This window comes from Triturus cristatus, chromosome 7 (assembly GCF_964204655.1).
Source record: "Triturus cristatus chromosome 7, aTriCri1.1, whole genome shotgun sequence".
Lineage (NCBI taxonomy): Eukaryota > Metazoa > Chordata > Amphibia > Caudata > Salamandridae > Triturus > Triturus cristatus.
In genome coordinates this window covers 1,765,019,851-1,765,044,985 of record NC_140590.1, presented here as the reverse complement: position 1 = coordinate 1,765,044,985, position 25,135 = coordinate 1,765,019,851, and the positions used below count along the sequence as shown (strand labels likewise).

The 25,135-nt window shown below is 47.7% G+C and overlaps 1 protein-coding gene across 4 annotated transcripts in view; it reads left to right on the top strand.

Annotated features, from left to right (window-relative positions):
* LOC146813021 (killer cell lectin-like receptor subfamily B member 1B allele A) overlaps window positions 1-25,135 on the top strand; it is a 667,905-nt gene that overhangs the window by 416,997 nt on the left and 225,773 nt on the right. For all 4 annotated transcript variants that reach the window (XM_085614670.1, XM_085614668.1, XM_085614669.1 and 1 more), the window contains exon 3: window positions 4,597-4,677. In XM_085614670.1, the coding sequence (XP_085470796.1) occupies window positions 4,597-4,677 (81 nt within the window). The remainder of the gene's footprint in view (window positions 1-4,596; window positions 4,678-25,135) is intronic.

The window sequence follows — 25,135 nt, the reverse complement described above, 5'->3', positions numbered from 1 at the left end:
AGGCTCTGAGGTCGGTCCAGGCACAGACAGGCTTGCCTTTGGCATGCCTTTGGCGTGCCCATGCTGCAGTCTCCATTAATAGTCCTGAGAGGAGGGAGAGGCCTGCAGGGAGGCCGGGAGTGGCACCAGCATAACAAGTAGGCATAAGCGAGGTGCGATCAGAGATTGCGAGCAGTTGCTAGGCAACCCAGCAACAAGCACCCTCACAGCAACAAGTGGCAGGCAACAAGTGGCAGGCAGGAGAGATGCATCGGGGGAGCTCTGACCGGCCAAGTGGTCTGGCAGAAGGGCAGAAGGACTGTAGAGCAGCAGAGCAACAGAGCAGCAGACCTTCTGACAGGGCAGCACAACAGTCCTTCTGAGTCTTCCACAGGTCCAGAGGTGTACTGAAGTGTAGGGTCTGAGGGTCCAATATTTATATCTGGTGCCAGCTTTGGAGTAGAAAAAGGTTCTGGAGGTTTCCATCCCCAGAGTCATCTGGAATTTCCTGCTTCCCTGCCCTGTCCCCAGCTTGGCTGGGGTCCCAAAAGACTAGTGTCAAACCTTGTTTGACTGTGCCAAGTTAGGACCTTTGTGATGTGCAATGTGGTAGGTCACAGCACCTCCCCCTCATCAAGTCAGAGATGGGCCATCCATTTTCACTTAGTCTCACTGCCTGGGAGCAATACACAAAGACCAACTGCCAGCTACACATAGGTATGTGACACAAGATACAGGCGGCAGGCACCAAATGGTTAGGACAGAAAAATGACAAAAACATTCTTAAAGTGGCATTTCCAGAACTGTGATTTAAAATCAGATTTTTCCATTAAAGAGGGCTTTCAATTAGAATTCTTCAGACACCAAACTCAACATTCATACCTGCTCCCATTGAAAGCTATCACTTATTAAATGTAATACGTTAACCTAATTTTATCGTATAGGAGAGGCAGGCCTTGCAGGACAAGTAAAAGTTAAAAGTATATATCTAACTTTTACAATACAAATGTAAATGTCATGGTACTTTTAAAGTGCAACTGTCACCAGACAGACACCTTGCGGTGTTGCCTTAACGGTTTCCTGGCGCTGATACTCATACCGCTGTGGGAACCCCTCCTGGCTTTCCCTGTGAAGTGTCCACTCCTGGGCACCCCCTGGGTGAAGCCAGGCATCCTTAGCGCTGTTGGGGCCTAAGCCCAGAGTTGCAGCATGGGGCCTGTGATTAGAATATGCACTGAGGTGAGAATTGACAGGCCCGAGGAAATTAAGCCCGCGTCCCACCGAGGCAGGAATCGAACCCTGGTCCCTGGCCAGAACTCTGCTTCAGGGTCTGCCGCTCTAACCATTGAGCCACACTCCTCCACTGCACTGCCCCCTACCCTATGGACTGTTCAGGGCCTAACCTAGGGGTGAATTATATGTATTAGAAAGGTAGGTTTTTGCCTGGCAAAAGGTTAATTTTGCCAGGACGAAATATCAGTTTAAAACAGTCCACCCAGGATGAAATGGCAGGGCTTAGACATGTTTTAAAAGACTACTTAAGTGGGTGGCATAAGTGCTGCAGTCTGCCCACTAGTAGCCTTTAATTTACATGCTTTGGATAAATGTTGCAGCACTTTATTAGGGACTTAAAAGTAAATTAAATGTGGCAATTGGGAGTAAGACAATTTTGAAATATTTAAAGGAGAGAGCACAAACTAATTTGCACTGGTAAGCACTGGTACAGTGGCAACAAAAACTAGATCAGCAAAAATGGAGGACTAAGGCAAAACATTTGGGGAAAGACCACCCTGAGGCTGTCAGGTCTAACACATACATTAAAGAGACTTTTAGTTAGCCCTGTTTAATCATTGGTCTGTTCAGCTGCCATTCACATTTCACACTGACCGACCACAGCATACAGCAATGTGCAAAGGGTCATCCACTTCAATCATTAGCTATCTTGCATTGCGTGGACATCCTCCTAAAAAGAAGTGTACTTCCAAGGCACAGCTGGCTGGTCGATAATGTACTGCGCCAGTGCTTTTTTTATTCTATTCTTTATCCTTTATAACTTTGCTGTAGTCATTCTTAGGTGTTTTAACTATTTCTTTATGTCATGGTAATTAAAAACTAATAATATGTTTTCTTTGTACTAATAAGACTTATATTTTCCTGTGATGTGAAATGACTGTAGAAAGGGTTTCTCTACCTGTTGTAAGTGCACCAGTCTGCTAGGAAGCACTCATACCTTTCTATTAAAATTACATGCAACAATTCACTTTTGCTTTTTATTACAAGCCCTTGGCCTCCAGGTTTAGGCAGTGGCATTTTTCTTTTACCTCTGTTTATCTTTTGTGAAATATGCCTGCAAATTTCATCCATTTTCCAAGACCAGCTGGGCTAATGATTGTTTGAAAAGACTCAGGGTATCTCTTGTATTGTTTCTATGCCACTTCGGAGCAGATTTACCAAAGTTTAGCGCAACAAAGAATCAAGGTTACAACTCTACAATACTCTAGGGGGAAAGAGCATCGTAGAGCAATATATGTACTAATATATGGATTTGCTGCTCTCTTCCCAATCGCCGGAGCATAGACTGCCTATCACACACCTCTGTAGGATGTATAGTCGACCATAAGTTTTTTACTGGAAGGGTGCCATTCCAGTACATGAAACTATGCTTAGACAAACTTTAAAACTTTGCTCAGATTGGATGAATGCTAGACAGTGCAGATGACATGCAATGTGCGAAAAGTGAGAAGAAGTGAAAACATTTCTCCTAATTAATATCAGCGCTATTTTTTACCACGAGGCCCTGTCTACCAATGTTAGTAGATAAGTCTTTTGTTATTTTGCATGAATTTGCACTGGCGCAAAGTCTTGATAAATTGGTCCCTGCAAAGTAAGTGGACATCATGCATCCAGTCCAGTGCAGTGTCTAGTACTTGCAGTGTTGGTTTGCTTCAACTCAATCCAATAACTGCCACACCTCTAGTGAAAGGGCAGCAGTGGATAGATAACATCTTCCTGACATGGAGTGACATGTCAGCCCTACTCTTCATAGGTGTGTCCTCCTTTCAAAGCCAACCATTCTCCTTCTGCTGTTAAATTGTATTGAAAAGGCTGGATTATCAGCTGCAGAATATCTGTGCTTCATCAGCTAGTCTTAACAAGTCCCCTGTGGTAGGGACAGAAGAACCACAGCATTGTATGCCCTTTATCCTTGACGATCTTTCAGTAGCAACAAAAGGGTGTAGATGACAGTGCACCACAATGTCACTGTTTAAGTAGGCCTAGCAAAGATGTTTACTCAGGCCTGCCATGGCAGAACCGCATTGAGTGATGGAGAACTACACACTGGGCCCGGCAGCAAGAGGCATTTTGGGCTGCTAGAATGAATTGCGTGGCATTGGAATCCAGAGTGCTTTATGGGTGAGGTTAGCAGAATGCTCTATGTCAGTGAGTGTGCAATGATCCAGTGCTAGGCATTGTTTAACAGATATTTGTTTTTAGATGTGTTAGTTTAATTAAATCAACTGAAGTGCATCAGGACTACAACTCCCAGGATTCATTCGGTCGTTAAAGTGTACCTCACTGGTACCTTTATTTATTAGGGTCCGTACAGTGATGCACATGACCATAATCAGGGGTCTAATGAGACTATCAAAGTCTAGAGAGACAATGACTCCCGCTCCAGGTACCCTACTTCAGTAACTCTAGAGCTTAGTCTCTACCCCCTCCCCCACTTTCACTGTTTGGTTTTAGGAGGGCTTAAACTATTGCACCCATGCCATCTAAACCAACAGTGGATAACCTATATGTTCTAATATTGTACAAATTCCCAGTTTGGATTAACAAACGTTTATGTTCCAATGAATTGCTGTATGTTTTTAGATGAAAGAAAGCCGTGAAATAGCTCATGCTTCATAGAATAGGCAGAGAGGGAACTGAAAGCACATTGTGAAATGCAAGAATAAAAGTACGATGAGATGATTGTTAACTCCAAAAGATGATTTATTCTTCAGTTCAATCAGATGTCAACAGGAATTTCAGATGATAAGAAAGTTGTAATAGTATCAGCCCCACGGGGAGCAGCATCCCTGCTGCTCAGCCCACATGCAGCAACTGACAATTCCACCCAAACACACACTGGGAACATTCTGTGACATCACTTACACTGGCAGAGCAGCAGAGTACAGAACACAGAGAAAGGACTAAACATAAATAAAAGCAGAACACCACGCACGTCAATCACAAGGAGTGTGATGGTCAGTTTGTTTGGGGTGTAGAAGGACCATTTGAAGATTGACCACTTCCTCGCTATTCCATTCCTTCAGCTCTGCATTCCACTCTAAAGCCTTCCTTCTCGTCTAAGTCCAGGGCAAGACTGACCACAGCAGGCACCGGGCATTTTCCCAGGGAGCTTGAAGGGAGGGGGTTGGTTTTTGGACCTGGTGGGGGCCATTTCTGCTACCGGGGCCCCCTGTAACAAAAGCGCAGCAGCAGTGTTTCTCACCAGCACCACCTTCAATTACCTGCCCCGTCCCACCCCCCCCACCCCGGGGCCGTCCGACGCAATTGCCAGGACTGGTTTGCGTTACCAGTCCGGCCCGCTTCTAACTCTTCTTGCTTCAGATTTCAGGTTGCAGCAGGAGAATGGGGAGCTGAAGATGAGTCTGAAACAGAGGGAAGAATGTGATTGCACCAATACAACAGGTACATTCTGAATTGTTCTTTCAACAATGATTTATGTTGCTTCATGTTCTGAAAAGCAGAACAAATATCACAAAAGCACTTTTCCCCTTTACAGTTTAGGATTATATGGCCTACAAGGTGTCCAATGGGGTCCTCGGAATGACCTTGCTACTGAAGGGTCACTCACCGGGTAGAGCTGGTAGGTGAGCACCCTTTGGCCCTGACTGGTACGGGCCCAGTTCCAGAGTAATTTGCACCAAAGACAGAATATCAGACAAAACAGCCTACCCTGCCTGTTTCTTATTATCAACTATCATACTGGTATCCTCAGAGCAATCCAGAACATACCTCACCAGGTATATATATAAAATATATGTATTTATTCTAAACACATCCCTCTAGTCTCTTTATGAGGCTAGAGGCAAAAGTACATTCAGTAAACTTATTTAGCACACAGTAAATTAGCACAATATATGTTGAGCCCTAGGGGCGTACCAAACCATATACTAAGAAAGTGGTATAAGAACCACGAGTGACATAGATGCAAGGTCTAGAGCCTTCAGAACCGCTGGGGCCACCAGGACCCACCCAAGGTAGTGACACAGGGGACCCACGGGGGACCCGTGCAGTGTCTAAACACAGCCGCAAATCACCATTAACTTCTATGAGGAAAGTCGCGGTTGGAAAATTACAGATTAAGGACACTTAGAACAGGACTTGGAGCAAAACCCTTTAGAACTAGGAGGTTCTAGAGTCAACACCCACGGGAGCACCGGAGTACTCGAGTTACCTCACCCAGGGAAGCTGGGTGCATAGGTGTCTTTTCATGTCGGGTCTCGCCGTCGATTTCAATGGCGAGCTGCTGAAAAGTGCTTCAGGCGACCAAGTGGAAAGCGTCCGGGTGGATCCAAGGGTGGATCGGAGATCTGAAGAACCAGAAAGCAGAGGGGACAGAGTCTGGGTCACTTGCCAGTGACCAGGAAGGCGATGAGAAGATGACAACCGATGTCGGGTGATTTCAGGTGAAGAAGGTGAAGCTTGACTCTTCAGCCACGAGGACCAGGAGGTCTCAAGGACAACCAGGAGATGGATTCGAGCTGTCCCACAAAGGATGCCGAGTGCTGCGGTGTCGGTTTCCGGATTGGACCCAACAAGCCTTGGCAACAGCAACCCACGCAGAAAGCAAAGATTGCATTCGGTGCAGACCAGCAAGGTCTGAGGGACGCACCCTTTGGAGGGGAGTCAGGGCATGTCTGGCGCAACCAGGGAAGCCCAAAGGAAAGAAGAGTTACCTTCGTGGGGACCCACCAGTCAAAGGACCAGGGATCGCGAAGGGGCCTCAAGCAAGAATGCTAGAAGCGGGCTCACGGAACACTCGTGGAGTGTAGTCCCACAATCTTTGGTGCAAATGGTGCTCCGGGCTTGGACTACAAGTAGCCCAATGCACAACTTTAGGAAAGCTCAGGAGGTTGATGCACTAGCAAATGTGCACAGTGTCAAGGAGTTCCGGTCCACGTCACTCTTGAGGGCTGCGGGTCTCAGCTTTGCTGGGATCTTGTGTCGGCCTCTGAGAAGTCTGAAAGTCCATGTCCTGAGTCGCAAATCTGTTGGGATCCAGCAGGAGCCTTGGAAATGCTTCTTTTGGTGCCTGTTTGAACAGGGGAGTCACTCCTTGACCCCAAGGGAGATTCTCCCATCTTCTAGTCGATGTAGAATGTCGAAGTTCCAGGATATATGTTGCAGAATTTTGTTCAGGTGTAATCTGAAGTCCTAAGGACTGGGCTCCTATACTTATACGAAGATAGGGGATTGGACATACTCTGGGGACCCACCTATGGGAGAATGAGGGAGGGGGTGGTTAAACCCCTTTCCCTTTGTCCAGTTTCATGCCAGAGCATGGGCTGAGTGCCCCTGGAACCGGTTTGAACTGGGATATGCACAGGGACACCAAGTGTGCCCCCAGCACTGTCTGAAAAGCATTCTCTGAAAGCACCCACCCAGCCCCAATACACTAAAGCCTGTCTGGGAGGTGGTTACACCTCCCTGTGACAGGAAACCTATTGTCCAGGCCTCCCCTGCTGGAGTTTCGTCCAGCAGCAGGAGGTAAGAGCCGTGTCTGTGGCATCCATTTTGTGATGCAAGGGCTCTTTAAAACCAGTGTGCACATGTCTCTCCCTCTAGAAGGGTGGAATTCGCCAGGACTGGTGGGGGGGGGGGGGTAGGATTCCAAAGTGTTTGACACCAAACACGACATGTTTCCATGCAGCCATTCTAAAGTTATCATTAACCACAAGGTTATAATGCACTTAGGAGTATATGGTTTGGCTGCATCACAGAACAGCCTCAGAGAATAGGCTCCGAAAGCTGCAGAGGTACTCAGCTCATGCTTGGGCACCCTCTCACACAAAACCAAGCACTCTGCCTTCAGTATTGATAAGGCCTGCCATAGGAGTGACTTATAGGTTTATATGTGTCAGTGATATAAGGTAGATATAGGTAACCTATATCTCAGTAAGGGGTGCATGCACCACCTTACCCAGGCTGCAGTAGCCATTTTGGAAGGCTTCCCAGGGGTGGCATAATACATGCTTCAGCCCCTGGTAGGCCTCTGGGGTACCTATGCCCATAGTAGGGCCTCACAAGGGTAACCCAGTAACCAATCTGGAGTCTACCTAAAGTACATGCAATCAATTTAGAGAGGAAGCTGCTAGGCTGGAGTCCTGATTAGCAGGGCCACAGCCAGACTAAAGTCGAGAAACAGTGAAACACCATCAAAAAGTGGGGGTAACCATAGTAAGCAGATCCTACTCTCCTACACACCCCTACCCAAACGCAGGGACATTAAACTAACCTTGACCAGGTGAGTCTTCATGTTCTAAGTGGAAATACCTGGAGAGTCCATCTGCATTGGCATAGTTACTCCCAGGTCTGTGTTCCACTGAATAGTCCATCCCCTGTAGGGAAATTGACCACCTCAAAAGTTTGGGGTTTTCACCCTTCATCTGTTTTAGCCATACGAGGGGCTTATGGTCAGTCTGAACAGTGAAATGAGTGCCAAACAAGTATGGCCTCAGCTTCTTCAGAGCCCAAACCACAGCAAAGGCCTCCCTCTCAATAGCTGACCAACGTTTCCCTCTAGGGGGCAACCTTCTGCTAATAAAAGCTACTGGCTGGTCCTGACCTTCATCATTCAATTGTGATAGCACAGCCCCTACCCCCAACTCAGATGCATCTGTTTGGACAATGAATTCTTTGGAGTAGTTAGGACTTTGCAGAATTGGTGCAGTGCACATGGCCTGCTTCAGGTCATCAAATGCCTTTTGACAGCTAACTGTCCACTGAACTTTCTTTGGCATTCTTTTAGAAGTTAAGTCATTCAGGGATGTCACTATGGAACCATATCCCTTGACACATCTCCTGTAGTACCCAGTCAGTCCCAAGAAAGCTCTGACCTGAGTCTGGGTAGTTGGAGCAACCCATTCCATGATGGTCTGGATTTTTCTCTGTAATGGTTGAATCTGGCCTCCACCTACAAGGTGGCCCAGGTACACAACCTGACTCTGCCCTATCTGGCACTTAGTAGCCTTGATAGTTAGGCCTGCTTTTTGCAGGGCCTCCAAAACATTTCTCAGGTGGACCAGGTGATCCTTCCAGGTGGAGCTAAAGACAGCAATATCATCTAGATATGCTGCACTATAGTCTTCCAGGCCTGTTAGGACTTTGTTCACCAACCTTTGAAAAGTGGCAGGTGCATTCTTCAGACCAAAGGGCATTACCACAAATCGATAGTGCCCACTAGGGGTTGAAAATGCTGTCTTTCGCTTTGCATCATCAGCTAACCTGATCTGCCAGTAGCCAGCTGTAAGATCAAATGTGCTCAGAAATTTGGCTGAGGCCAACATATCTATAAGCACATCTGCTCTTGGGATTGAATGGGCATCAGTCCTAGTGACTGCATTGAGACCCCTGTAGTCAACACAAAACCTCATCTCTCTCTTACCACCCTGGGTGTGAGGTTTTGGTATCAAGACCACTGGACTAGCCCAAGGGCTATCTGAGGGTTCAATAACTCCCAAATCCAACATTTTGTGGACTTCTGTCCTGATACAGTCCCTGACATGATCAGGTTGCCTGTAAATCTTATTTTTAACAGGCAGACTGTCTCCAGTGTCCACTTCATGAGTGCACCAGGGAGTCTGACTTGGAGTCCGAGAAAACATATGTCTGAACTGATTGAGAACATGTCTGCAATCAGTTTGCTGCTGGTCAGTGAGGCTGCCTGCCAAGGCTACTCCATCTACTGACCCATCATCAGGGTTCTGTGAGAGCAGGTCAGGGAGAGGGTCACTCTCCTCCTCCTGTCCCTCATCAGTAGCAATTAGCAAGCCCATGTCTGCCCTGTCAACATATGGTTTCAGTCTGTTGACATGAAGCACCCTATGGGGGCTCCTGGGAGTTCCAAGGTCTACCAAATAGGTAACCTCTCCCTTTTGTTCAACAATAGTGTGGGGTCCACTCCACTTGTCTTGGAGAGCTGCTGGGGCCACAGACTCCAACACCAACACTTTCTGCCCTGGCTGGTAAACAGTCAGTACAGCCTTTTGGTCATGCCAGGCTTTCTGTAATTCCTGGCTAGCCTCAAGGTTTTTAGTTACCTTTTCCATATACTCAGCCATCCTGGAGCAGAGACCAAATACATAGTCCACTATGTCCTGTTTAGGGGATTTGAGAGGTAACTCCCATCCCTCCTTCACCAGACACAATGGGCCTCTTACAGAATTGCTAAACAGAAGTTCAAAAGGGCTGTAGCCAACCCCCTTCTGAGGAACCTCCCTGTATGCAAATAAAAGGCAGGGTAGTAAGATGTCCCATCTCCGCCTAAGCTTTTCTGGGAGACCCTTGATCATGCCCTTTAAGGTTTTGTTGAATCTTTCAACTAAACCATTGCATTGTGGGTGATAGTGTGTGGTGAATTTGTAATTCCATCCACACTCCTTCCACATTGCAGTCAAGTAGCTAGACATAAAGTTTGCATCTCTGTCAGATACTACCTCCTTAGGGAAACCCACTCTTGAGAATACTCCCAAGAGGGCTCTTACCACAACAGGTGTTATAGTGGTCATAAGGGGTATAGCTTCTGGGTACCTAGTGGCATGGTCCACCACCACTAGGATAAACCTGTGCCCAGTTGCTGTCTAAGGATCCATTGGTCCAACAATGTCAATCCCCACTCTCTCAAAGGGAACCCCCACCGCAGGTAGTGGTATCAGGGGCCTTTGTGGTGCCACCTGCCTTACCACTGGCTTGACAGGTGACACAGGAGCGACAAAACTCCTTGGTGTCTTCAGATATGTGGAGCCAGTGAAAGTGAGGGACAGTTCTGTCCCAAGTCTTGTTCTGTCCCAGGTATCCTGCTAAAGGAATATCATGGGCTAGTGTCAATAGGAAGGCCCTGGATTTCAAAGGTATAACCAACCTAGTGGCTGCACCAGGCTTGGGGTCTCTACACTCTGAGTACAGGAGCCCATCATCCCAATAAATCTTATGGGTGCCACTAGCAATCCCAGCAGCCTCAGCAGCAGCTTGCTGTCTGAGAGGTTCAAGAGAAGGGCAGCTCAGCTGCTCCTGGTTCAGATCTGCCCTGGAAGGGCCTCCTGTCCCCAAGAACTCAACCTTATCAGGCTCAAGCTCCTCTGGGACAGTTCCTTCTTCAGGAGAACAATCATCTCCCTCAAGAGACTGAATATCACTCTGAGTCAGGGGGGAAGGCACAGCCTTAACCCTACTGCTCCTTTTCTTGGAAGGCACCTGGTCCATTATTCCAGAATCCAGGGCCTGTTCAGTTTTAGACATTTTGGCCTGTGACCTAGTCACAGCAAACACATGTGCAGAGATTCCTAACATTTCTGCATGGGTCCCTAACACCACTTCAGACAAGGCTGAAGTCTCTAAATCATTGCCAAGCAAGCATTCAACAGGGAGGTCTGCACTTACCACAACTTTCTTAAGGCCAATTACCCCTCCCCAGGAGAAATTAACAACTGCCAGGGCATGGTTGGTCCTGACATTGCTAGCAGTGGTCACTTGTTAAAGTTCACCAAGTATGATTTGTCCAGGGTCCACAAGGTCTTGTGTCACCACTGTGACACTTGCCCCAGTGTCCCTGTAGGCCAAAGCCTCTTTTCCATTGATCAAAGGCTGCTGTCTGTATTTGCCCAAGTTACTGGGACTCACACAGGAGGACATATCCATGCCTCCATCACAGATCAGAACAGCCTGAGTTGGTACTCTGACTAGGCCAGAGTCCATCTCAGTACCCACGGTTAACCCTACTACACCCTTCTGCTGAGTACCACCACTTGAAGCTGAACTAGGGGGAACAATTGCCTTAGGGGCAATGGTGGCTGGAGTTGCATCTTTCTTAGTGCAATCACTAGTCCAATGGCTATTCCGCTTACAGATTTTGCACCATGGTTTCTTTTGGCCTTTCTTCTTGGAATATTGGGAATCCCCACCATTAGAAGCTTTTGGGGGCCTTGGGAAGACTTCTGGTCTTTACCCTTCTCCCCACCCTTACTAGGATCTTGCTTCTTCTGGTCACCACCTTGGTTCTGTACCTTATGCTTCACCCTGGTTCTGACCCATTTGTCTGTCTTTTTTCCCAATTCTTGGGGAGGGGTCAGATCTGAGTCCACCAGGTGCTGATGCAATAGCTGATTCTGACAGTTATTAAGGATCTGCTCCCTCATGATTAAGTTATACAATCCTGCATAATTCCACACTTTACTGCCCAGTAACCAGCCCTCCAGAGCCTTGGTAGCACAATCAATAAAGTCAACCCAGTCCCGAGTCTGTGTCTTTTGGGTATCTCTGAACTGTATTCTAGTCTGCTCAGTGGTTAAGCCACACCCATCTATTAGAGCACTCTTCAGGACTTTGTAATTATCAGCATCCTCTTCTCTGACAGTGAGGAGCTTGTCTCTACCTTTGTCTGCAAAGGAGAGCCACAAGATTGCGGCTCACTGCCCCTGGGGTACCTTCTGAACTTTGTAGGCCCTCTCCAGTGCAGTTATCCATTTGTGGATGTCATCCCCACTCTTGTAGGGAGGGACAATCTTGCTCAAGTTTTTATGGTCATAAGACCTATCCCTACCTCTAGGAACATTGCTGCCACCATGGGACTCTAGTCCCATCTTTTTTCTTGCTCTTTCAAGCTCTAGGGACTCCCTTTCTAAGGCTACTCTTTGTTTCCTTATCTCCAGTTGGGCTTCTTCAAACCTCAGCTGGTTCTCTCTCTTCTCCTAGGAGGTGTCCCTCCTATGGAAAGAGACAGAGGTTCCTACAGATGTGTCAGAAGGTTAGATTCCACTGAAGGAGATCTTGGCCTTCTAGGCACACCCCCAACTCTTCCTGGTGGGACAAAGACAGGGCCACTTTGGCCTTCTATGTTTCGATTTGGAGCTGGCTCTCCCAGGTCTAGGTCATTGTCACCTGCCTGGTCAACATCAGCGTCTGAGCCCTGTGGATTTGTACCAATGGCCTCTTCCCCTTCTGTTGCTTCCACCCCAATGCCTACCCTTTCAGGCTCTAGAGCCTTCTTCTGGCCATCAAGCATTAACACCTCTCTGAGATGTTGGGTGGTAGCATTCGTTGGTGTCTTCAGTTTCCTCATAGTACACAGAGCCCTTAATTCTAAAAAAGGTAATGTGTCATACTTGGATGTCTGTAACATACTGACATCTGACAGGGACACACTGGTTCCTGGCCATGAAGACATAATAGTGAGGTGTGGTGTATGCACTACCTACTCTAGTTGTTTACCTACTAAACTCTCTTGAGTTGTAGAAAGGGTGTGCTTAAGCCCTTAACACACAACTATGAGTTCAGTAGAACTTACTGTATTTAAGCCTGTATTATATGTACCTCTGGTACCTTTAGTGGTTTTCAAATGGTCAATCACTTGAGATTATCTGCTAAAACAATGGCAAACTGGAATCCCACCGCTGCCACCAATGTGAGAAGTTGGCCTGGCATATGCTGTCCACTATTCTAGTGGGCACCTTGCACCAGTTAAAACGACCATTATTAATGGTAGGTTTAAAGACAACCTATATATAAAGCTATCCTAGTGGTAGCTGTGGAGAGCAGCCTTCAGGCTAAGTCTTGAAGGGATGTAAAGCAGCTTGTTTTACCAGTCTATAATCTCATGAATGACCAAATGATAGGAGAACCACACCAGGTATATATATAAAATATATGTATTTATTCTAAACACATCCCTCTAGTCTCTTTATGAGGCTAGAGGCAAAAGTACATTCAGTAAATTTATTTAGCACACAGTAAATTAGCACAATATATGTTGAGCCCTAGGGGCGTACCAAACCATATACTAAGAAAGGCGTATAAGAACCACGACTGACATAGATACAAGGCCTAGAGCCTTCAGAACCGCTAGGGCCACCAGGACCCACCCAAGGTAGTGACACAGGGGACCCACGGGGGATGCGTGTAATGTCTAAACGTAGCCGCGAATCACCATTAACTTCTATGGGGAAAGTCGTCGTTGGAAAATTACAGATTAAGGACACTTAGAAGAGGACTTGGAGCAAACCCCTTTAGAACTAGGAGGTTCTAGAGTCAACACCCACAGGAGCACTGGAGTACTCGAGTTACCTCACCCAGGTGCATAGGTGTCTTTCTGTGTCAGGTTTCGTCGTCGATTTCAATGGCGAGCTGCTGAAAAGTGCTGCAGGCGACCAAGTGGAAAGTGTCCGGATGGATCCAAGGGTGGATCGGAGATCTGAAAAACCTGAAAGCAGAGTCTGGGTCACTTGCCAGTGACCAGGAAGGCGATGAGAAGATGCCAACCGATGTCGGGTGATTTCATTTGAAGAAGGTGACGCTTGAATCTTCAGCCACGAAGACCAGGAGGTGTCGAGGGCAACCAGGAGCTGGATTCGAGCTGTCCCACAAAGGATGTTGAGTGCTACAGTGTCAGTTTGGACCCAACAACCCTTGGCAACAGCAACCCACGCAGAAAGTAAAGATTGGCTTCGGAGCAGACCAGCAAGGTCTGAGGGACTCACCCTTTGGAGGGGAGTCAAGGCACATCTGGAGAAACCAGGGCAGCCCAAAGGAAAGAAGAGTTACCTTCGTGGGGACCCACCAGTCGACGGACCAGAGATCGCAAAGTAGCCTCAAGCAGAAATGCTAGAAGCGGGCTCACAGAACACTCGTGGAGTGTAGGCCCACAATCTTCGGTGCAAATGGTGCTTGGGGCTTGGACTATAAGTAGCTCAATTCACAACTTCAGGAAAGCTTGGGAAGTTGATGCACTAGCAAGTGTGCACGGTGTCCAGGAGTTCTGGTCCCACGTCACTCGTGAGGGCTGCGGGTCTCAGTTTTGCTGGAATCTTGTGTCGGCCTCTGAGAAGTCTGGAAGTCTGTGTTCTGAGTTGCAAATCCATCGGGCTCCGGTGGGAGCCTTGGAAATGCAGACTGGCAAGATGCTTCTTTGGTGCCTGTTTGAACAGGGGAGTCACTCTTTGACCCCAAGGGAGATTCTTCCATCTTCTAGTCGATGTAGAATGTCGAAGTTCCAGGATATATGTTGCAGTGTTTCGTCCAGGTGTAATCTGAAGTCCTAAGGTCTGGGTCCTATACTTTTACTAAGATAGGGGGTTGGACATACTCTGGGGACCCACCTATGGGAGGATCAGGGAGTAGGTTGGTTACACCCCTTTCCTTTTGTTCAGTTTCACACCAGAGCAGGGGCTGAGTGCCCCTGCAACCGGTTTGAACTGGGATATGCACAGGGACACTAAGTGTGCCCCCAGCACTCTCTGAAAAGCATTCTCTGAATGCACCAACCCAGCCCCAATACACTAAAGCCTGCCTGGGAGGTGGTTACACCTCCCTGTGACAGGAAACCTATTGTCCAGGCCTCCCCTGCCGGAATTTCGTCCAGCATCAGGAGGTCAGACCCGTGTCTGTGGCTGTGGCATCCATTTTGTGATGTTATAATCAAGAGGAGAGAGGAGAACTAGAGAGGCTAGTCCGTTTCCCCAGTTTATGTTAGTAATCAATGAGAACTAGCTCTTGTTTAAATTGTTTGTATGTCTGCGGGTGGGGGAAAGAAAACCATTTAGGTTTTTTTGAAGGCCCTCACCCACCAACCTGGGTGGTGGCATGCTTCATCATTGGGCCCCACCCGAGGTACCGAGTGTACCTCAGGTGTGCTTCGACGCCAGATTACTGCGGAGCGGGTTTTTTGGTTCGTGAGGGTGCGGTGATAGTGTGCTCTGACTGAGGTTTAAAATACTGTCCTGAGAGTCCCAAAGGCTGCTTTAATGGTGGGCCCCAGGCAGTCAATAAAAACAAAGGCTATCGGACGTGCACGGTAGGCTTATGGCCTCCGACGTCCTGTGCGGTCAACTAGTTTCAGCCAGGCCTTTTCTTCTACTGGCTTTTGTCAGGACCTTATATGTGTGGGGTGTTACAGGGATTGTTAGGAGTTTGTCAGTGCCCTGTGTGTAAAGCACACGCTACGGTGCTTCTATGTGCAAGAGGTGTTTCCTCTCGGGTTGTACCTGTAGGGGGTAAAAAAGGGACAGACATAACATTTAAGTAAAGGCTCCTAGTAATGGGCTGAAAGCTTATAGTGAGGCCATACTAGGTGCCTAGAGGTGACCACGGACAAGGCGGTAGTTTTGGCGTCAGTGGCGGGTAGTGAAAAAGTGGCCGGTCTCACAATATGCGTTATTGTGTGTGAAATTAGGCCTAAGTCCTGTAACCAATGTTCGTAAAAACAGTAAAGTGGAGTTGCTTACACCTGATTATAGCGAACAACTCAGCATGGAGCTCAGCCGGGGGCCAAGGCCATATGCACTCTAAAAAGGGAAAGAAAAGGAAAAAGGCTGTTAGCGGAGGTGGGTGATATACACCCAACAAGGTAACGGTAAAAGGATGCACACACTTACACGGCCGGGGGCAGCATGAAAGGTGGCTGTACCATTAGCTTGGTCAAGTTCAGGTACTTACTGCGCAAAGTCGCTGGACCCTCAAAGAACCTGTTGTCCGGGCAGAGGCTCCGTGAGAAATGAGCTTCAGTGTAGAGAGCGCTTAAATACCTGTGGGAAGGGCCAGGTGTTGCTTGTTAGCTGGGTCAGGTGTTCTGGCCTGGGAACGAGTCATGGGGCGTATTCAGCTTCCTGTTGTCTCGAGGAGGTGCCTGTAGTAGAGGAAATGGAAGAAAGACTTACATGCAGGTGTATGTAGCGCTCTCTCTATTAATTTCCAAGGTGCAATTGGTAATATGTGCGTGCACATATGCGATTATTTAGGGGAGTACTGACCCATTAGGTCGCGCTCCAAATGCGCACTGCAAAGAGAAGGCACCCTCTCTATTTAATTGTGAGCGGCAACTGGGCGGGGCTAAGAAGGTAACGGGTGTTAATATGCAGGGATGTTGCTGCATATTGGCCCTGCTAAAAAATGGGAGTGATGAACCCACTGTGTGGGGGTTCACAAGTATGTGTATGAAGGGTACATCGCGGGGTCATTGTGGTCTCGTGTGGGTTTATACCCTGGCACAGTGTAGTTGGTCCAGGCAAGACATCGAATTTAGATACCCTGCGGGCTGCAGTAAGGTTCATTAGTTGGCGGTATCTGATATCGTCCCTTAGATTAAGAAGGACCTATGAGTGAGAAGGTTACCACCTAGGTGTTTGAGTCAGTACGACGCACTAAGGACGTTAGGACATCCCGTGCCCTATGCTGGCCCTGTTGGGAAAGTGGCACACGGAGAGTGGAAATGATCTGTTAGGTGTTTACAGAAGGGCCTCATCTGCCGAGGCTATTCCACGGAATATTATCATTCAGTCCCTCCGTGTGGGTGGACAGTCTGTAAATCCAGCGTTGTTCTTTGGACAGTAGCTGATTGTCGTTTTCTGTAGGGTGGACAGGGATCTGCTCAATGACCATCCATCTGAGGTCATTGGTGGTATGTCCAGACCTAAGGAAGTGGTCTGTGAGTTTGCTGATAGTCTTCTTGCACCGAATCGTACTTCTGTGTTCAGTGATTCTGGTGCATATTTTTCTTGTGGTCATCCCCACATAACGGAGCTGGCATGGGCATTCAATCAAGTACACTAGATTGGTTGAATTACAGTTTGTGTGCTTACGCTGGTGCCATTTTTTTCCGGTTTCCAGATCCAGGGTTTTGGTATGTGTCGTGAGGTGGCAGATGCTGCAGTCGCCAATGGGGTAGTGACCTGTGACTTTAGGGAGGTTCCACATTTGATGTACTGTGGGGTTGGTGATGGTTTCCGTGGTTCTCGGCCGCGTGGAGATGAGTTGATCCCGTAGGCTGCTTGATTTTTTATAGGCGAAAAGGGGCAGGTCCCAGTCTCGTTTGCCCGTGTTGATGATTCTCCAATTCTTCTTGATGATTTTAACCACTGTATTGGAGATAGGGTTGTACGTGGTGACACAGGTCAATGGTGTTATTGTTTCTTGACGGGTCGGTGTTTCCAGGAGGGCGTCTCTATTTTGGTTCTTTGCTCGTTTTCTGGTCCTGTTAATGATCCTTGTTGGATAACCCCGTTGTTGTAATCTGTGGGAGAGGTCTGTGGCCTGTATGTTGTAGTCCTCCTTATTGCTGCAATTGCGCCTTATACGTAAAAATTGGCCATAGGGCAGGTTCTCCCTTAGTGGTAGTGGGTGGAAACTTTCAAAGGCCAGTAGTGAATTTCTAGCCGTGGGTTTGTAATATGTGGTTGTTGACAGTATACCATTGGCGGCCTTGATAAGTAGGTCCAGGAAAGGTAACTGGTCTTTGTTGCTGGTGTACGTGAAGCGTAGGTTGGGATCACGTGTGTTGAGCCAGGTCAGGAAGTTCTTCAAGGATTCCTCTGAACCTTCCCATATCATGAGGACGTCATCAATGTATCGACGCCAGAAAAGTATTGATTCCGTGAACGGGTTGTTGGGTTCGAGGATTTGTGACTGTTCCAGGTGGTAGACGTATAGTCCCGCCACGCTGGGAGCAAAAATACTGCCCATAGAAGTTCCGTTTGTCTGGAGATAGTATACGCCCTCAAATTCAAAAAAGTTTTTTTTTAATGCCAGTCTAGCGCAGTCTAGGACAAAGTCTCTTGGTGTGGTGTGTTCCCATTGAGAGTTGGTCAGAGTTCTCTCTAAGACCTTGAGGGTGTCATCTTGGTGTCCAGTCCCACAAGTAACTGGGTTGTGGGATTAAAGTCCAGGTCTTGAAGGAGGAACAGGAGATGTTTGGTGTCCTTGATGTAAGTGGTTGCAGCTTGTACTAGAGGGTTAAGAAAAAAGTCACAAAACCTAGAGAGTGGCTCTAGGAGTGAGTTACAGCCTGAGACAATCGGCCGTCCCGGGGGTGGTCTTCTTTCTTTGTGTACCTTCGGTAATGTATAAAAGTACGGTATCCGGGCTAGTGTGTTGCAGAGGAAGGTGGCCTCCTGTTTGGAGATGTGGTTGTTGTTTGCAGCTGTAGTCACCAGGTTGGAGATTGTTAGCTTGAGTTGGTTGGAAGGGTCGCTGTCAAGGCGTCTGTAATTACGGTTGTCTTCGAGGAGTCTCTGGCACTCTGCTCCATTTTGTGATGCCAGGGCTCTTTAAAACTATTACCGGTTTGACCAGTGTGTACATGTCTCTCCCTCTAGAAGGGTGTAATTCTACCCCCTCTGCCAGGACTGGTGGGGGGGTGGGTAGGATTCCAAAGTGTTTGACACCAAACACGACATGTTTCCATGCAGCCATTCCAAAGTTAGCATTAACCACGAGGTTATAATGCACTTAAGAGTATATGGTCTGGCTGCATCACAGAACAGCCTCAGAGAATAGGCTCTGAAAGCTGCAGAGGGGCTCAGCTCATGCTTGGGCTCCCTCTCACACAATACCAAGCACCCTACCTTCAGGATTGATAAGGCCTGCCAAAGGAGTGACTTATAGGTGTATATGTGTCAGTGATATAAGGTAGATATAGGTAACCTATATCTCAGTAAGGGGTGGATGCACCACCTTAACGAGGCTGCAGTAGCAGACCTGTGGTGCCATTTTGGAAGGCTTCCTAGGGGTGGCATAATACATGTTTCAGCCCCTGGTAGGCCTCTGGGGTACCTATGCCCTTGGTACCTAAGGTACCATTAACTAGGGACTCACAAGGGTAACCCAGTAACCAATCTGGAGTCTACCTAAAGTACATGCAATCAATTTAGAGAGGAAGCAGCTAGGCCGGGTTCCTGATTAGCAGGGCCACAGCCAGACTAAAGTTGAGAAACAGTGAAACACCAGCAAAAAGTAGGGGGTAACCATAGTAAGCAGATCCTACTCTCCTACAACCACCACCATCATCACAATCAATAACACCACCACCAATACCACCAATACCACCACCAACAACACCAACACCAATAACACCACCAATACCACCACCTCCACCACCACCAAGACCACTACCACCAATACCACCACCACACCAATACCACCACCATCAACACCAATAATACCACCACCAATACCAATATCACCAATACCACCACCACCAATGCCACCACCACTAATACCACCACCATCACCAATACCACCACCACCAACACCATCACCACCAAGAGCACCACCACCAATACCACCACCATAAATACCACCACCAGTATCACCAACACCAGTAAAACCACCAACACCAATACCACCACCACCAATACCACCACAGCCACCAATACTACCACCAATACCACCACCACACCACCACCACCAATACCACCAATATTATGACCACCACAACCAATACCAATAGCACCACCAAAATGAATACCACCACCACCACCAACACCAGTGCCACCATCAATACCACTAACACCAATACCACCACCACCAATACCAATACCACCTCCATCCAATAAAACCACCAATATCAGCAGCACCGATACCACCACCAATACCACCACCACCGCCAATTTCACCACCACCAATACCACCAACCAATACTACCCCCACCAATACCACCACCACCCTCACCAATATCACCACCACCACCTATAACACCACCACCAATACCAGCACTACCAATACCATCATTTCCAATACCACCTCCACCAATACCAATACCATCACTACCAATACCAATACCACCAACTCAGTGCCTCTCACTCACTAGTAATAGCAGGGGCACTGTATGAGGTCAGAGCTGCAGCCAAGACCATCCCTCCCTCCCTCCATGCCTGCCAAAAAAGTACAGCCCGCCATGCACCAGGAGGTGAAGCCAGGGCCCTACTACAGCCCTACTACAGCAATGACATCACGCAATGCCCCACTGCACACTCAAATCAGAGGGCAGGAAATAGCCACCTCCCGCTCTTCCTCCTGAGCCACAACAGTGTAATCACAGAGCAAAAGTTGTTGGAGCTCTTTGTTAGTGTTTATAGCTCTGATCATAAGTAACTCTCACTTCAAACTTTGTGTCTCTGTAATGTACAACACTTACACATCTTCTTCACGGCACTATTTATCACTACTTTGAAGACGTCACAGGCTGGTCCCTTCCTCTGATATTTACAATCTAACAAGCCTTCGAGAAGGCCCTTTGTTGCAATGCAATAGGTCTCACATTTGAGAGAGTTTAAGCTATTACTATTGTAAATTACAATGCCTTTTATTTATGTTTTAAAACCCAAAACATAAATAACGGCATTGTAATTTACAATGCCAAAAGCTCAAACTCGCGTGAATGCGAGACCTATTGCATTGCAAATGCTTGTTTGTAAACTGTGTGTAGAACAGAACCTTGCCAAAATAACGGAATGAAATCCGTAACCACACATGTTCTGAAAAGCTTTTCCAGCGAATTAGACCAAACATCCACATCCTGTTTATAGATCGAGGCCGGGATGCCGTTAGGAGGGGGGCCCATCTGCTCTACTTTTCTGAATCTGTTGTCTGATCTTTATGGCTGTGAAGGTTTGGGCAAAGAGATACATTTGATTGAGGCCACCTTCAAAGATCATATCATGGTTGTTCTTCCTGCTGTTACTGAATGGTGATTTAGACAGTGTCATTGCAGAGGGAGCTAATGTGGATGATCCAGTCTTCAGGGGCAACATTATTTCCATTGCACTCTCCGAACCCCTGTGCAGTCAATTAATAATGATCCAGAACTCTTCGGACAAGAAAGAGTTTATTTTGTATAATTTCCTTGTGCTTTTGTTTCACTGGTTTTTGTAAGAAATACATAACGCATAGGCATTTGTTTCTGCTAACAAAGATGGGTTCACAACCGAGGATTTGTGTAATCTTGCCTTCTTGTTAAGTAGTCTTTTCTGAGCCTTAAGTTCTTTTTATTAACCAGGGATGCTGTAGGTAGCCCTGGGAGTTCTAGGTTAGGAAACGGACTGCAAGCTGCTGCCTGAAGAATGCATTAGCTGCTGAACAAAGATTTCCCAGTCACTAATTATATTATGAAGCGCTAGACTGATGGAGTAGTTCTGCTTTCCAGTGGGCATATTTTGTGAATACTTCCGTGCTCCCTTTGACCCGTTTCCTGCTGTTTTGGGCTTTATCTGATCCAATGGACTCTAAGGGGCTGATTAGGATGGCGGGCGGCCCTAGCGGTGCTGGGACCGCCCGCCAGTGGTGCGGCAGTACCACACCGGCGATTAGGATGCCACCGCTACTGTGGCATCCCGCATTTACAACATTGTGGCAGGCGGTGCTCACAGCACCGCCCGCCACAATGCTGGGAATGCACTGCATGCATTGTCATGCACAAGGTGACAGGCACCACGAGGTGCCTGCCTCCATGACAATGGGGGGGTACCATAGGTGCTCCCCATGTGTACCCCTCACCCCCCAAATACCCTGGGGGCCTGCAATGGGCCCCCGTAACAGCTTTCCGCATGCCTTTCCATGGCGCCAACGCCGCCACGGAAAGGCATGTTTCCACACCGATGCTAACATGGATGATGGTGTCTAGCAGACACCGCCGCCATATTATCCATGTTTTCCGCCAGTCGCGGAGACGACCGGCGGAAAAGCGTCGGATGGTCTTCCCGTCCGCCGCGGACTCCCCAGCCATCATAATATGGCGGGGTGTCTTTGATGTGTGGATGGCGGGCGGATAGGCCCGCCAGGCTGGCGGTAGCCACCGCCGGCCCGGCGGGACCTATCTGTCTGTCATCCTAATCAACCCCTAAGTGTGGATGCACTCTAATGGAATTCTTTATAAGCACCCTCTGGGGCATGTGGTTGCTTTAAAAGCGTGGGGTAATACAAAAGGAAATATGGCACTAAAGAGCAAAACCGAACTATAATTGTAGTCTAAAATAGCCAATCTTTTCTCTGAGGTATGTGTAGGACACTACGGTTGAACATCCGAAAAGTGGTCATTCAAGGCCCACCTAGACATGCCTTCCAGATCAGGCAAGAGGGTGCTGCCTAGTGTATCTGATTTTTGAAGCCTGGTGGCTTGTGACGGGATCAGCCATTGCAAATCTGTTATTTTTCTCCAGTGTTCCGGAAAGGATTTTGTAATAGGTTTAAGTTGCAGTCTCCATTCAGGACAAAGTGTACATTAGGGAGTTTAAGCTTGATTTCCTAGATAAATTGTGCTAAATCATTTGCCTTTTGGAGTTTTCCAGATGTTGCTGGATATATGTACACTTTTATCAAAAATAACTGCCCCATCAATGAGTTGTGTTTCCAATTTTTGATCTCAATGCAAAGAAAATCCTTGTGTTCGGACAAATACACAATAGCTGCAAAATCCCAATCAGTGGCTAAGTAGATGGTAAGACCTCCCTTTGCATGGCTTTAAGATTGGATCTGATGGCTGGAATAAAGACCTTGTAATGTCCTTCAAAGGGAATTTTGCAGTCTCACCAGGATTTTTGATTACCCATCATGTCATGGGAGAATAGAAAAGATACAGGATTTTTGTCCATGCAAAGTTTAACTAAACCTACCACATTCCTTGAAACAAGGGAGATAATTGCATGTTTCCCCTTGATGTTTGGACTTAATGTGGAATGGTTTTTCAAAGTATACTGGATGCAAAGACCCTGTTTTACTCCAACAGGATACTAGCAGCTGAATCTCAATCTAAAGAGATTTTTGCTACAGTATATGAGCTTGCCTCGTCCAACAGAGCCACGGCCTCGATCCCCCCTTCTCAACCGCTTTGTGACTCCCTCAACGACTTTTTCGTTGATAAGGTCGCAACAATCAAGGCTAATATTTCCCCCCCTTCCCTCACCTTCACTAATCCCTCCCCCCCCGCCATCACTTCCAAATTCACTTCCTTCCCCCCTCTGACCACAGTTACACTCCCTCCCCTGCTTCAAAAGGTAAAGTCAGGTTCCCCCCTAGACTTTGCCCCTGCTCGCATTCTGCGAGAAGTCTTCCTACACTGCCCTACCCCTTCCCTTACACTTTTAAATGACTCGCTCAACTCCGGAGTGGTCCCTACCGCCCACAAATTTGCGGCAGTCATTCCCATTTTAAAAAACCCGGTGTCGACCCTTCATCCCCTTCCAATTACCGTCCCATTTCCTTGCTACCCTACCTGGCTAAGGTTTTGGAGTCCCATGTAACCAGCACCCTGAGCACCTATGTGGAAGCCAATCACTGCCTCTCCCCCCGGCAGGCGGGCTTTCGCCCCCTCCACTCGACGGAGAAGGTAGTTATTTCAGTGATGGACAGCCTTCGTGAGGGCATTGATACCAACGTCCCTCAGGCCCTCATTCTTTTAGACCTATCCGCCGCATTTGACACGGTGGACCATTCCACCCTCCTTACCCGTGTCAAGGCGGCAGGTATAGAGGGCCTGGCCCTCACCTGGCTTAAGTCCTTCCTAAGTGACAGGGCTCAGGCAGTCCATCTTGCTGGCTTCACCGCTGCCCCTCGTAAGGTTGCATGTGGAGTTCCCCAGGGCTCCTCCCTCTCCCCTCTTTTGTTTAATTTATACATTTACCCCCTCATTTTTATGTTACAGCAGCTCGAGGTCACGGTGTTCAATTACGCCGATGACCTCCAGCTAATTTTTGACCTTTCCCACTCCACTTCCTCTACTTCAAATGTCCAATCCGTTATGTTGTTCATCCAGGATTGGATGAACTGCAACCACCTCAAACTCAACCCGGACAAGACGGAACTAGTCCTGACCAGAGGTGGTTGCAGTCCTTGGTCCCCCTCCCACTGGCCCTCCTCACTTGGTGTTCCCCCGCTCCCAGTTCCTAAGGTCAAGACCCTTGGCATCTTCCTGGACCCCTCACTTTCTGTTCACTCTCAGGTCAATTCAGTTGTTTCTTCCTGTTTTTTTTCCCTTCGAATCATTAGGAAGATTTCTCGTTTTTTTTCTTTACCTGCCCTAAAAATCATAGTGATGGCCATGGTGCTCTCGCGCCTCGATTATGGGAACATCATCTATAATGGCGCCCCAGCCTACGCCACCCGCCGTTTGCAGCTAGTGCAGAATCAGGCTGCCCGTCTGATCCACGGCCTGCCCAAATACCATCGAGCTACCCCCCTACTGCAGGCCTTGCACTGGCTGCCGGTGAAAGAGCGTGCTCTGTTCAAGCTTGGCTGCACTACTTTCCAGGCTAAAACAGGCACTGCCCCGGAATACATCTGCTCTGCCATCACTCCCCACATACCCGGACGAGAGCTTAGGTCTACTCATCAGGCTCTGTTAACCATCCCCCGTTTCAGCAAGAAAAAGACTGGCGGTACGAAATTCGCAGTGCTCGCTCCTGTTTTTTGGAATTCCCTCCCTCCGGAACTCCGCATGTCATCTTCCTATATTGAGTTCCGGAAGGGGCTTAAAACTTTTCTCTTTTCCCGCGCTTATAATGTTTAAATTCCCCTCTGCTCCTGCCTGCTTCTCACAATCCAACAGCGCCAAGAAACCGCTTGGTAAAAGTGCGCTCTAGAAATGCTTTTAAATTCAAATTCAAATTCAAAAGCAGGCAATTTGATTGACGCCTGGCCTAAGTATAAGCAACCCATTCCTAATCCTTCTGGCTCTTGCAATGGTGGGATTAGCGAGCTTGAACCCTCTTCTGGCCAGATTATGACAAGAGATGGATAAGGACTGAGCTTTGACGGGACAGGTTGATTAAACGGGGGTATACAACATTTTTTAAGGGACATTGGGACCTGCTCATATTAGAAGGATTGCGGAGCCTGGCTTGAGTCAGAGTTGAGCTCCTTCTTTAAAAAGATGCCTGGATAACAAACCTTTTGGTGGGTATGTGATCAGTATTCCCCAGTCTTCTAGGATTTTCTGATTTACACAAATAGAGTTAGCTGCGGATTGAGATGTCAATGGTACTATGGTTGCTTCCCTGTGCTCCTTGGGCCATATTCACAAGGAACTATCGCCAAATTAATGGCACTTTATCACAGCCAAAGTCATGATAAATTTACCACCAAATTCAGAAGCTGGTGCTAACAGCCA